This window comes from Vicia villosa, linkage group LG2 (genome assembly GCF_029867415.1).
Source record: "Vicia villosa cultivar HV-30 ecotype Madison, WI linkage group LG2, Vvil1.0, whole genome shotgun sequence".
Taxonomy (NCBI): Eukaryota; Viridiplantae; Streptophyta; class Magnoliopsida; order Fabales; family Fabaceae; genus Vicia; species Vicia villosa.
The window spans coordinates 180,049,476-180,065,380 of NC_081181.1; the positions used below are offsets into that span (position 1 = coordinate 180,049,476).

At 30.8% G+C, this 15,905-nt stretch overlaps 1 protein-coding gene across 1 annotated transcript; it reads right to left on the reverse strand.

The window, feature by feature from the left end:
* Positions 1-15,177: 15,177 nt before the first annotated feature.
* On the reverse strand, positions 15,178-15,657 carry LOC131650773 (uncharacterized). Its single transcript, XM_058920479.1, has one exon. It carries the CDS (start codon positions 15,655-15,657, stop codon positions 15,178-15,180), a length of 480 nt encoding a protein of 159 aa, XP_058776462.1.
* Positions 15,658-15,905: the final 248 nt, after the last annotated feature.

Below are 15,905 nucleotides of genomic sequence, written 5' to 3' on the forward strand. Positions count from 1 at the left end.
ATTCAAAATTTACTTATGAAATTAAGATGTTTTTGATTTATATAAGTTAGTAAAATAATTTTTAACTTCAAAATTGTTTAGGAAATTTTATACTTATTAATTGTATTGATTCACCTTGATTTTATACTTATTAATTGTATTGATTCACCTTGATTTTAATTTTTTAATAATTATTGAATTCTTTCGGAAGTGTATATCCGAAACATTCCAAGACCAATTTGGTCTTGGAATATTTCGGAAGTGTGTATCCGAAGACACCCCCTCCAAAAAAAAATTCGGAAGTGTATATCCGAAGACACCCCCCTCCCAAAAAAAGTGTTTTCGGAAATGCATTTCCGAAAACCAAAAAATGGGGTGTTTTTGGAAATGCATCTCCGAAAACACCTTTTTTTCGTATTTTCAGAAGTGTATTTCCGAAATAAGACAAATTTTGAAAAAAAAAATAAGCGTTTCAGAAATGCATTTCCGAAGTGAGGGTATTTTGGGTTTTTCACCAGAGGTGACCAAAAAAAGAGGGAGGTGAGTAAAGAAATTTCCTAAATATTTCCTGCTAATATCCATTATATATATAAACGTTGCAAATTATAAACAAGAATAGAAATGACTTGGTCGATAGCCATGCTTGCTGCGAGTAAGAGGTTTAGGGTTGGAACCCAATCAAAATCTGAAGGCTATTTTGTTGAGAATAAATAGAAGTGTGAGTGTGGATAATTGTCTCACATTGGAAATATATGTGGTAACTTAAGTGTATATATATATGGGAGAACTCATTCATCTATCACCTTAAAGTTTTAAGTGGAGAAGTGGTATGTCTCCCACAAAGATGTATTGCTCAAGTGAAATGTCTCAAAAATTAAAAATGTTTCCGACTCGACACTCCCCGATTGTTGCGCTAACATATTTAAGCGTGGTATGTTGATACTAATTTATGTGTCTAGCTCTTTCTACCATATTACATTGATTTTATATCTACTCAATGTTGAAATAAGTGTCATTTAAATTAAGAAAGTTAAAGTTAAAAATAAATATTTTTTTATTATTTTTAAGTAGAATTAATTTTCTTTTTTATAACTATAACTTTCATAATATTATAATCCTTTTTTTTATAATGGAAGAAATTTTATCAATAATTAATATGATTCATTTTATAAGTGTGTGATTTTTTTACTATTATATTTTATGATAAATTAGTAATAAACCCGTGCATAAATACAAGTTACATTTTTTTAGTGGGATATGATTTTGCACGCGCATTTGTTTATAGACTATAATAAAATTAGGAAGTTGAAAAAAAAGAAAAACTTAAAAATAATAGTAAATTTAAGTTGAAATAATATAAATATTTGGATCAATTATTTAATTTTTTTCGTAATAAAGTTGGATCAGTAGTAAAGTTGGATTAGTAGTAAAGTTGTTCTCATTTATTAAAATTTTATTGACTCACTACATATTTAGATTAATGATTTCATTGTTCCCATAGTAAAGTTGGATAAGTAGTGAAGTTGTTTATAATATAACAATAGTATTTTTTTTTTTCTCCTTAATCATTGCACATATTTGTAAAAAATGATAGATAAATTTATTCTATCCATTGTTTAGATTAGTAGTAAAGTTGTTCTTGTTCATAAAAATTATTTTTGTTTTGATATTATTTATAAAAAATATTCGAAAAAAATTTATTAACTACTTGATAAATGATATTGAATGATTTTTAATAACTTTTAATATTATGTATTATGATTTATTAATAAGGAAAACTATGTGGTATTTTTAGGTAGTTATATTATTTTTGGCTCGCATTCATCAATTTACTCTTTTAAGTTGCTTATGAAAATATTTGGCTTTTTCAACCAAGGATGGAGAATGAGTAGAATTAAAGTGTAGAATGACTAATTGTAGAAAGAAATACCCCATATATCAATAAGACCACATAAGTACCCCATATATCAAGGGTTAAATATCTAAGAGGTCTCTATAAATATACCATAATTCAATTTTAGTCCCTCAAATAAATTCTTTTAATTAGTAATGGTCCTTTTAATATTTTTCGTCCATAATTTTGGTCCCTCTTGTTAATTTCCATTAGCGGAGGCTGATGTGGTATGCCACGTTGTAGACTCACCGTCACTGAAAGCCAAAAGTCGTCGCTAAAACTATCTTAGAAGATGAAGATTTATGACAAAACTCAGAAATTGTCACTAGAACCCAGAAACCGTCACTAAAACTATCTTAGAAGATGAAGATTCATGACAAAACCCCATCATTCTTAAAATCGAGAAACCGTCACCAAAAGTAATTGAGAAGATGAAGATTCAAATCCAAAACCTAAAATCCATCATTAAAGTCCAAAAACTCTCGCCAGAAGTATCATAGAAGATGAAGATTCATATCAAAAATCCAGAGCTGACACTAAAGCCCAGAAACCATCACTATAAGTATCTTAGAAGATGAAGATTCATGTCCAAAGAAATCTAGATTTCGTCATTAAAGCCTAGAAACCATCATTAAAAGTATCTTAGAAGATGAAGATTCATGTCCAAAACTCAGTAACCGTCACTATAAGTATCTTAGAAGATGAAGATTCATATCCTAAGCCCATAATCCGTCACTAAATTCCAATAACCGGCACTAAATATATCTTAGTAGATGAAGATTCAAGTCAAAATTTCAGAATCTGTCACTATAGCCAAGAAATTGTATTAAAAGTATCTAAGACGATGAAGATTCATGACCCATAATCTGTCACTAAAACTACCTTTAGTTATAGGCTTCCTTTAATTAAAGATTCTCACTATTATCATGAATCTTCAAACCAATTATCCTTCATATTAGAATACGAATTTAAAACTATGGTTATAAATTAATCATTTTAAGAGTTGTCATTTAAAGATTCACGGTTACTAAGATTCATGGTTACGTTGAATGCTAGTTATAATTGCTAATTATACCTATCAATTACAATCCAAGAGCATTATATAGTTTTTAAACTCTTGTAAAATAATTTGTCAAATTTGGAAAACACGTGACTTGAATGTCAATGGTAAACATGTGACAATTAGAAGAAATAAATAATATTAAGAAAATTCTATAACTTTAGTGACAGTTATTGTTGGCCGTAGGTAAAACCATTTTTTAGTCATCAAAATTCTTCTACATGGCATGCCACGTCAACTTCCGTTAAAGAAAGTTAACGGGAAGGACTAAAAGTGTTGACGGAAAACTTTGGAAGGATCATTGTTTGAAAGAAAATTTTAGAAGGACTAAAATTGAATGTTAAATTATTTATAGGGACTAAAAATATATTTAACCCATATATCCATAAGACCACATATAATAATAGTAGATATAGAAGTAATCCACTGTGGCATTTAACAATATATTCTATAGAAGCATGTCTAAGATAGCTTTTAGAAATACAACAACATAGTTAAAAAATATATTTTATAACATAGTTACTAGTGTGTACCACTTCTGTACTGAATTATGTTGTAACTATGTTTAATAAGATTAAAAATATTGCAAAGCATGTTGCTAAACCTTTTAAGGTGATCAAGTGACAGTACTGGAAATTAAAAAAAACTATATGTAGAAGTTTCTTGTGAAACACGACCAAGCAGACAATATCATATTTTTGGAAGGTTAATGAACAAAAAATTTCTTGGAATAGCTAAATTCCCACCTAACACAAAAAATGATCATAAGAAGCAAATTGTCAATTATCATAATGATGAATAGTAATCTTAAGCCCAAAATATTGACAGGTTAATTTCGTCTAATTATTAATAAAAACTAATTAAATATCCATAATCAAACAAACAAATCATTAGAATTAAATTAATGAGATTCCAAAATTGTAAAAGTTCATATCTTGAACGGCTCGTTGGTTGTTCTAAAAGCAACACCTTGTAAATTAACAAAACATGTTACTTATGAGTAATTGCTAAGAAGTAGCAATCATAGAACGTCATCTGTTGAAGAGTTTGTTCATGTGGCTTTTGATGAATCCTTACCCAAAAGAAGGGGAAAGGTAGTTTTCAGATGTTTCAAGTGTGATAACGAAAAACTTGATCAACGATAATATTCCCAAAAAGGATCCTCCTTCACTAACTAAAGAGGACATAATTGAAAACACAGAGGAAACCAAACAAAAGGAAGATAAACAAGAGACCTCACCTTAGCTGCCACCACATTAGACTGTTGCAAAAGATTATTTGTTAGATCAAATACTAGGCAATATCAAGGAAGGTGTAAGTACAAGATCTCAGGTTAACAATTTTTGCAAGATCTTGCTTTCATCCCTCAAATTGAACCTAAATCTATATCTGATGTTTCAGTTGACAAGGGGTGGCTCCTTTCTATGCAAGAAGAGCTCTTTACATTTAAATGAAATGATGTCTGGGACCTTGTTCCACGTCCATTCGAGAAAATCATCATTCAAACTAGATGAGTGTTTAGGAAGAAATTAGATGAAAATTGCATAATTAATATAAATAAAGCTAAGTGATCAACTCATATCATAGTCAACAATGTGAGATCAACCTTATTACCAAATAAAAAAACTATCATACTATTTACCCATAAGTCAACATTAAGTTTCAAAACTAAATGCAGATATTAAGCCTGAATATATGTCTAGACTTTAGCATCTAATAGATGACTGACTTGAATATAGTAAAGACCAATACCTTTTGAATATGAATATCAAGTCACACCATGAAAACTTTTTTTAGGTAGCTAATCCAAAACAAGCATTAAGAACAAAGAATCCGTCATAATTAAAACTTAAGAAGAATTACATAAAACTCCATGGTCGAGATCAAAACATAAGAACTAGGACAACTACATATAACCCCAACATAAATAAATCAGCTATGTTTACTCATTATAACACTATAATCAAGACCTAGAAGAAAGAAGTTGAACATCATTTGTTGAGGATTCCTCAAACAACACTTATGCCTTCAGTCTTTCTCTCATATTCTCTCCTATTGTGATTTTTGGTGAAAAACTAATTTCTAAAAGAACTACCTTGAATCCACCAATATATTTCATATAAATTTCATGGCGTCTCTATTTATAGGGTTTGAAATGGTAGTCTCTCTAAGTTCACCACCTAAGCTCGCGTAGCATGCCTATTTTCTTTTTTGATAAGTGATGCCAACTCACCTGCAACTATTTTTTATCGCCTTAGCTCGCTAAGCACGATTTAGAGCTTGATTAGGGAGCCTACTTTCTTCACCATTAATTCATGCCAGATCATCCAAGTTGAATTTGGACACATCAGCTCGCTTAGCATGCTTAAGCCTGCGTATCAAGATAACCTTGTTTATGGCTTAGCCAACTTTGGTGCATGTTTCTTGCTTAGCCAACTTTGGTGTCTTTTTTTGGCTTAGCCAACTTTTGCTTCCTATTTTTGGCTTAGCAAGCTTTGGTACTTGAATGGTGTACTTTGTCTAATTTTTGGTGTTTCCTTGGTCCTTTTTTCCTCTACTTAGTAAATACAAAGTTAAAAGTTCATGTCGGCGTTTTATCACATTTTTCTTGATAAATTGGAGGGTTTTTTTTTCATTTATTGCTTATAAAATAAGTCAATAAATTCCTATGTATTTTGCGTATTTTTGGCACTTATCAAAGGCTTAAAGATATTTTTTATTCTCAAAGCACTAAGGCAATTATGTAGAGAGTGAGAAAGTATATAGAAATATGTTTTCTGAGGTATTTTGAGATTTATAAAAAGTCGTCTATTTATAGAAGAAATATTTGGCTCGAAAAGTAAAAAGATCCATGGGACTTTAAATGAGATAGTCAATCAAAACATCGGATTAATTGATTATGAGCTTAAAATACAACAACCCTAATTCATAAAAAGGAAACCATGCAACATCTATGTGTCTTAATCGACTATGAGTTTTATTAATCAATTAAGATGCATTATGCTTTTAATCGATTTGCTAAGCTCCTTAATCAATTAGGCAAATTATCCAAGCTTCCTAAATGATCAGGAACATTCTTGGTCAATCACACAAGAACCTTAACGGTTCCTCTTTAGGCTCTAAGGAATTTTGAAAAATTTAGAAAGATTAAAAAATACTTTTTAGAAGAGTGTGTGCATTGCCTTAATTTATCAGAGATTCCTTTTTCACAATCTTTAAAGCTTCAAGATTCCTTGCTTAATTTATTATTGATTTAGCACTTTATTAGAGACTTGACTTCTTCTAACTGATAAGCCTTGATAGATCTTGATAGACACCGTCGTTAGAGGTTTCTTAACTAGAGACCATCAAAGATTCCACCAAAAGCTTCTTGACATTAGGTGTTGTCCTTCTAGAGATTGGCTCTGACATTTTGATCTTATAATCAAAATAACTTGATCTTGATACAACATATTGATCATCACTTGACTGATGAATACTTCACATCATAATGTTGTCATCATCAAAACGATGGTATACATATGACTACTGCAGACATCGTACCTGCAAGCACTTAGATCCATAGAGAAATCTCAAAAAAGAAAGGCGAACATAACAAGCAGACCATCACTCTGGCCAGAAGAGAAAGATTTCGTCATCTAATGCATCATTGATCGTCCAATTCAGTCAAATGGTTGTCTACACATTATTTTTGGTATTCAAATCCATTTTCAATCTCACATTACATATGATTCTTTCACTGTTGGTTTTTGAGTGCTAACTTTGTAGGTTCACCACGCTCTATCGCATCAGAAGTATTGTTCCAACGCACTGAGACATAACTCAACCACTTATTTTTCTATTTCTAGTTCTTAACCAAACAGTTATCAATAAAGATAACTAAAAAATATAAACAAATATTATTCACTAATATGAAAATATATGCTTAATTATACTGGAACATGAAAAGTTTCAGTGAAACATGTCACTTATTTTATAACTCTCTGGTTTCTTGGCATTGGAAAAATAAGCAAGTGTTGCAATATCTTTGGCCGAGCGGAATACATGTATTGTTGTGCGAAGTTGTTGTGCACGAGTAATTTTGATGAAACAATAGTTAAGTAATTATGGAATAAATCTTGAAACTTTATCGATTATGTACGACAATACTAGCGCCGTAAATCTCACAAATAATCTTGTAGTTCATTCTTAAAAAAACACAATAATAATACATCATTTTATTAGGTGGCGTCTAAGGTGAGGGTTTAATTAAGTCCCTCACCGATGAAACCCAAAATTTATATCGTTAGATTTAATCAAAGGTTCAAAATTATTAAAATTAAAAATAGGAACATTTACATAGCTCCACACACAATTTTGTCCATTGATCTCAACCGTTTTCTTTCTCTTTTTATCATTTATACATGTAACCACTTCCATCTTAGAAACAAAATGCAACAATTAGAAACACCCATAAATCTGATAGAAACAAAATGCAACAATTGGAAACACCCATAAATCTGATGCAATAAATATGTGACTAAATCATAATAAAAATTATTGAGATGTGTAATTGTTATTGTTTTTATCATAAATCTTTAAATTGTGTATTAAATTTAAAATAATTATTTTTAGATTCTATCATTGCGGGTAGTTGATCCCAAATTCTTTTTCCAGTAAAACAAAAAAATTATTTTGAAACCTTAATAAATTTTTTTCTTATATAGGGAAAAATTATTTTGTCGACACGCACTGTCTAATTGTAATTGATATGTCAAGTAAAGCATTGTAACATGTTAAATGAAGTTCTCATTTAGTGATTGAAAATAATTTTTATTACAGCTGTACGTAATGTTTCTCTCAGCCCTAGTTGTTGTTACCTTTCTTCTTCTTCTTTATCTCTTAGAAAGGGGTGATTTAAGATTGATTTTGTTACAAAATCACCCCTCCAAATCGTTCGTGTTTCTCTGTTAGTTAAATTAGTGATTTCACATATATGTAGTGTTTTTTTTTGTGATTTCTTCATTTTAGTGTGTCATGTTTGTTTTGATTTTCTGTCTTTGTGCGGTGTATTTTGTTTTTCCGTCTTTGTGCGGAGTTCATTTGTTTCAGGTTGAAAGATGAGTTTCGATCTAGTGTAGATCCAATCTATGACTTTGGTGCCATTAACACTACAGATCCGAAGACATAAATATTTCGGACATTTTAATATAGTCATAGTTATATTCGTAGGCATATGTAATTTTTCGTTTTATGCTATTAACATGGATGATGTGAGTCGGTTTGCAGATTTATCCTTTTTATTTTTGGCGATTTTTAATTTGTATTGCAACAATGTACTCTATCAATTGGAATGAATGAATGAATATTTTTTTAGTAAAAAAAGGATAATAATTTGATTTTGTTTCCTATTATAATTCACGATAATCAATCAAAATATCACCAACTTCCATAATTAAAGTTGCACAATCAATGTTTAATGAGTCAGAATCATGCGTATATCTATTTGTTTTCAAGTAGGAGGTAAAAGATAAATTATAAAGAGAGAAGTTAATATAATGGGATATAATTGTGTGCAAAATTGTGTAAATGTTTCTATTTTTAATTATGATCTTTATGAATCGTTGATAAAATCTAAAGGTATATTTCTTTTGTTTCACTGGTGAGGGACTTAATTAAAACTTCACCTTAAACGCCACCATTTTATTGTGCATCATGTCCAAAAAGAAGTTTCTTAATTGAGTTTGTAGATTCATTTTATTAACTCATATATATTTTCACTAAACATATTCTTAAAGAAAAATTCTCTTTTAAAAGAATAGAATAAGGAATATTGAATCAATCATGATTAAATATTCTAAGAGCATCTTTTCTCTGTTTTCTTATTTGCTTTTCCCGCTTTTTTTATAATGCCAAAAACAAGAGAAGTATACTCTCAAAGGAAGTGGAGGGGTATTTTTTATTTTTGTTAGGGAGAGTTAAAACTCAATTTCTCTTATATTAACCCTTTTATTGAGCCACATTCTCTCGAGATGTTTTGTCATCGTCCAAAAATGGAAAGAATGCGGTTCTATATATATATATATATATATATATATATATATATATATATATACAGGGCCGGTCCTTTGAATTTGGGTGCCCTGGGCGAATTAAAAGAGTGATGTCCCAAAAATTGTTTTTAACAATAAATACATAAGGATAAAAGAAATAATTGGATAAAAACACATTTTCATTTGACATTGTGCAAAAATGAATACAAGTATGGATCTTTGAATCAATGTTTATACTACATCAAAACATAAATCACTATAAAGAGACTTATTCTTCTTCTTCTTGATCCGATCTTTTTTTCTATAAAAAAGTTTATCAAACCTTTAAAATTATTTAAATATCGTCCTCTTAGTATTTTTTATTGCAAAATCATTAATAATTTGCTCATACTCAAGGTTCTTCAAAAATTTATTTTCAATTGAAATCAACGCAAGACTATTTAATCTATCTTGTGACATAGTAAATCTCAAATAAGATTTTAATAATTTTAATTCAGAAAAACTTCTTTCAGCAGATGCAACACTGACAGGAATAATCAATATTATTCTATAAGTTATGCGTGCATTAGGAAAACAATTAAAAGTATTTAAGGAACTCAATATCATATAGCTTGATTTTGATTCAATTGTTAAAACTTTTCTAATAACTTTAAATTCTTCAAACAAAATTCCACCATCAAGATCAAGAGAATCGTCATGTTTTAAACAAGTTTCACGATGTTTACAACATGCTTTCAAGTCCCTACCAGATAATGATCTAAGCCTTTCAATACTAAACAAAAATTCAAAAATATTTTCATATGTGCTATACTGCTCAAATCTTCTATCAAGTGAATCAATTGTTTGATCTACAATATATAAGAAATAGTTATTTCGAAAAGACTCTTCAGCAAACTCAAGATTCAGTTGCGTGAGTTGAGACGAATTTTCCTCATAGTGTTTTTTTAGGGGATTTTCATCATAATATTAATTGATTTTATTTTAGGGGAATTAATTGATTTTATTCTACTTTATATTTTATTTATGGGAAATTATTCTTTTATTAATTTCGACATTGAAGTGCCCCTATAATTTTGTTATTCAGTATTTTTCAAATATAAAATTCTAGTAAGTATTTTTATATTAGGGGTAAAAAAAAATTTGGTGCCCCTAAAATTATGGGGCCCTGGGCTCCCGCCCCACAAGCCCGTGCTTAGGGCCACCCCTATATATATATATATATATATATATATATATATATATATATATATATATATATATATATATATATATATATATATATATATATATATATATATATATATATATATATATATATATATATATATCTTATGACATACAAAAACAAAAGATAATGAACATCGTCAAAAAATGTACATAAAGCAAAAAACATAAAATATGTTTTCTGATGAATGAAGTAGTAAAATAAAACTCAAATGAATAATGTAAAAAAAACAGACATGACAGTTTAAAGTAGGGGTGGCAAAACGGGCCGCCCGCCCCGCCTTATGCCCGCCAAAAAACGAGCGGGGCGGGCATGCCCGCGAAGTAAAATGGGCATCAAAATCATGCCCGCCCCGCCAAGATGGCGGGTTGGCGGGCGGCGGGCTTACCCGCCTATTTTTATTTATATTTTTTTAATAGATTAATATGCTTTTTTTACCTTTTAATTAAACTTTTCACTTATTTTTTAAAACAATTTTTTATAAAAGTAATTTTTTAACAAATTTACTCTAAAAAATATTACATATATTTATAAATAAATGTATAAAATAAACCATCAAGAATTGCAATTACTAGAATTAACTAAAAAAAGAGTGAGTTTTGGAGGAGGAGCGGGTTTTGGCGAGCGGCGGGCTTTGGCGGGGCGGGTATGGCGGGCGGCGGGTTTTGGCGGGGCGGGCTTTAGCGAGCGGCGAGCCTAAAATCCCAACCCAACCCGCCAATTTTTGGCGGGTGCGCGGGCGGCCCGGCGGGCCCCGGCCCGTTTTGCCACCCCTAGTTTAAAGCACGTCTTCGTTTCGAAGCTCAAACATTTTATATTTTCTTAGGATCAATGTGTAAAATTAATACAAAGACTCTTTAAGTCCTAATAGTACACACACTTAAAAAAAACTCTTTTCAAAACTTCATCGCTTTTTAAATTTTTGAAAAAATATTTGAAAAATTCAAAAAGCCAATTTTATCAAAGCATAGTCAATTATGTCTCATAAAAAACTCGCTCTCTAAATAATTATAATGCTTGTATAATCATTTATATAAGACGTGTTTCACTTAGTAATCGATAATGACCTGAATCTAATCGATTATGGTTCGACCTATTCCTAAATTATCTTATTTACAAGTACATAACCGATTATAATCTTGTCATAATTAATTATGGATCGTTGCATAATTTTCTATTTGTCATCCGTCCTTCGTTAACACGGGGTGTTCACTTTCTTCAAAATTATTTATTTATTTATTTATTTTTAATAAGCAAAATGGAATTAATAAGCACAAGGGGTGCTATCCCATGAGTACAAAGCCAAAGGAACAAACCACCACCATGAAAACAATATATCATATGCATCAGCCGGAAATCGAATCCGGGTCTGTCTTCAAAGTTTAGATTTTTTAACCATGACTAGCTAGTATACTATATTATCTTCTAATTATTGATAATCACATCCCTAAATCTAATAATTTTATTTAGATTTAGAAAGCACTCGACAAATCTAAATCTAATAGTTACCCTTAAGCTAAAAAGTAAATATCCTAAAATTGATCCTTTCGTATATTAATTTATAAACAAATGAAATTTTAGTGCAAATGTCTTTGCATCAATGTTGATCCTCCTCCACTGAAACTCTCAACTTATAATTTATTAAAAGTATGGTTTGGTGTGAATATAACCCTTCACTTCACCTTGGTTCTCTTTCCTCTTATGTCCTAAAAAGAAGATTCTGAAATTGCATTGTGTTGTTTTGTATCTATCTGAGAGTGGGTCTCACATCGTTTTTGTGCTCTACAGCTTAGATTGCAATTTAACAACCCTATCTATATCCAAACGCCACCCTTTCTACGTCTTATCTTCAAAATGATTACTCCTTCCTATATGTGAAAAGTGTTCCCAATTTTTGATTGCATTAGTAGATTTAGAGTGTTATATGATCTAAATGGAAATTGGAATCAATCTAAATAGTTGCAACATTGCGCAACTTTAATATTAACAATATTTAAATGATATATTAGTATGATAATCATTTCTAGAGGATAACTCTTGAGAAAACAACAAGTAGAGAAAAAATAGGAATATAATAATAACCCAAGATATTAACATGAGAATTTTAAAATTGGAGAAAAATTATGGTTGTTTTCAATAGACAACCAAAAAATAATACTATGTAAAAATTGTTATAATATAACATAATATACCCTCAATTAAATCAGACCTTCAGTACACTCACATCTTCGAAAACAAATAACCTTTGTTTCTAGGCGGCTTTTGTCATGGAAGCCTAAACATTTTTGATTGAGTGGGAAAGTTATCCGACTCAATGGTTCCTTAATGTCATTTCTAATTTTTAACCTACCTTAATGCTACAATGACATTAATATCAACTCCACAATTTTTTAAAAAAACTATTTCAACTTCAATCCTTGAAATTATATGACTAAACTCTTAGTCGTCTCATTCACTTGCACTATTTCATGTTATTCTATGGCTAAACTCTTGGACATATCATGAATTCTGCAAAATACAATCAAGCAATCCTAATTTTAAATTAGATTCTTTTAAAGTTTTGTTTTCTTGTGACCCACACAAAGTAGGTGAGACTATGAGTCATATAATTTTTTTAAATTCTTTACAAAAGATCACATTTTTTATTAACTATATATGTAAAGCAACAATCCTAATAGTCTATGTTTTGTTTCTATCTATCTGAATATTAGATGCTCAATTAAAAAATCAATCTCAAGTCTTAGCATGATTATAATTCATTTTCCTAACTTTCTATATTTATTACTCCAAATCAAGAATCTGTATGTACTTATTTAAATAATTTTGCTTCTCATACATCAAAGGTGGAGGATTAAAAAAACATTGCTGGATCGCTCATTCAATTAAGATCAAACAGTTCATATTCTTATTTATCAAATTACATTTAAAAGCATATATTAAAAATATATATTAAATAATGAATCATCTCATAAGAATCTAACAATTGAGATATATAATTATGTGGCAAAATAAAGTTGAATATTGAAAAAGTTATATTCAAACTTACCAAATCAAAATTTAAAATACATATCAAATGATGAAGTGATGGTTTATTATAAGAATTTGATAACATTTTTATAAAACAAAATTCAAATTTCATATATATCTAAAATAATTATTTATTTCTTCACTATTAATAGTAACATTTTCTTTCGCATTTTTTTATAAAAAGAAAATAAGTCATCTCATCTTTAAGTTACATATGAAATAATGTGTTAGCTGAGAATCTTTATTCCAAAAAATATAAGAGCATCTCCAATGGTAGGATTTTTCAATGAGTTCTCCAACTAGACATCAATATAATAATTAAATATTGAATCAATTTGTCATGTCATAGTAGAGTTGCATTGCAATGCAACTAGTAAAAAATTGTGGTACCCAATCAAATTACTTTATGAGGTAAAGTTGTGGGACCCATTTGAATTACATCAATAAAATAAATATTAAATAAATTATTTCGAGATGATATGGTTGGTGGGACCCATAAAAAACTCAAAAATGGGTTGCACCATTGGAAATGGCCTAAAAACTCTATATTCTTATCTTGCAATTTTTATCAGCAAAACATGTAGTTAAACTAAAAGAGATTCTTGTCATCTTTTACAAGTGCTCTCAATTAAACTAAAAGAGATTTTTTTTCTTAATTCATCAAGACAATTTCTCATCCCACCCCATGACTCTCTTACGTACCACTGAATTGACCAAATTGCCCTCGTTCTTCCGTAGATGCATCTCCGGTAACACTCATTTTTTGTGTTTAACGTTGCTTTGTTTTGTAGATGCACATACGGAAAACTTCCGTAGATGCATCTACGAAACTAACTCGGACTCAAAACCAGAACAACAACATTTGTAACGATAAAAGATTCTTTCGTTGATTAAAATCAACATTGATTAAAAGATACATCGAAATTTTCAACAGAAAATTAAGAAAACTAAGAGATCTAAGAAATTACAACAGTTAAAACAATGTCATCTGATCCATGCATCATTAGAACGGAATCAACGTCTCCTTCCACTTCATCCCACCAACGTTCCTTTTCTCCGGTCTCAAACGAGATTCTTGTTCTAAGCCTCTGGATCCTTCTGATGACTTCGCTGGGTTTGTACTCCCCCTCTAAAAAAGACATCAGAGTCCTCTTGAGTTGGTCGAAGGAATGGATGTTCCAAAATTTAACCGGCATGAGGGTTTGATGGAAGAGAAAATAACATGTCCATCCCTTCTGAGATAAACCGGTTCAGGATCGGGATGCTTGAATGATGTTCGCTGCCCTGGACATGGCCTTATGTGAGCCATTTTTGTGTTGTGTTTATGTGTACATCTACGAAAGTTTCTCTGTTAGTATGTTTTTACAGAACTCAATGCAGTTGCAGCAGTAGTAGTAGAATGAAACTAATGCGATGTAGTACTTGCAGTTGCATCCATAAACTAATACTTGACAAAAAAGGGTTATATTGCAATGTTATAGAGTGCATATATTACACTTTGAAACTAGATAATACATCAAAAGAACTGTCGCCGGCTAAATCTATTGGAGGTTCTAATCTTGACTTTTTGGCACTTGATTTCTTTTCGATGTTGTTTAACCTTTAGAAATCGAGCATCCTATCCACAAAACGATCCGGCCACGTCTCGGCAGCTTCGGTATGATGAAGCGTCCATTCCAGTGACGTAGGTGGTATGGGGCATCCTGGTTTCAAGTAAACTTGCACAAAATGTTTTGATTTTGCAAGCCATCCAACACACATAATACGATCATTTGGATTTTTAGGAGGTGCAGTGTGGAGCAGAAAAAAGGTTTTCGAAAAACCATAACGCGTTAAGTCGATGCATACCATTTCATATGCGCATGCAATAAGATATCCCATTTCTGAGAATCTCGTCCATTTTGAAGTCGGTGCGTAAGCGCCCATTAAAGAAACAAGAGCTTCGTTAACCGATTCAAATTTAGCTTCGTCTCCAAATACCCGCGTGTATGTCTTTATGGTTCACCAATTCTTCGATAAGTTCATGACAGACAAGCTTATGGTCATCCTCTCCCTTACCAAGCAAAGCCGATACGGCCCAGAATCCGCAATTACCGTCCCCCGCCACATTAACGATCCGGTTGATGTATTTGTGCATAAAAATCGGCATCTCGTCGATGAATGAAATTTTTGGATCATTATGTACCTCTTCGATTGATAGAATTTTTGTGGCAATAGGTGTCAGAGTCGATACTTTCTGAGCAATAGGTGTAAGAGGCGGTTTGCTAATGCAAGCTTCTTTGTTTGAAATTTTTTGAGATTTAGGAGTAGGTGAGTCGGGAAAGAGTTTTTCGACGTGCTCACAATATGAAGGAGACCGTGTAGTCGAGTTGTCATTCGGCGTAGGCTTCACTTTCTTTGGAGCACCCTTTTTCTTAACCGATTGAGACGGAGGTTTCATGTCGGTTTTTTACGGAAATTCAATCTTCTGCAATTGTTCTTTGATGTATAGTTTCATGTTGTCATCGGCCTTCTAAAAACTCTCTTGTATCGCCTCCAATTCGGAAGTAATAGCGATATTTGATTCTTCTTCGATGCAACCATCATCATCAAAACTAAGTCTCTTTCAATGAGGAGTGACTTCATCCATTCTTATTGGCTCACCTAATCTCACCTTTATAGCAATAACACAAGCACACAGGAGACCAT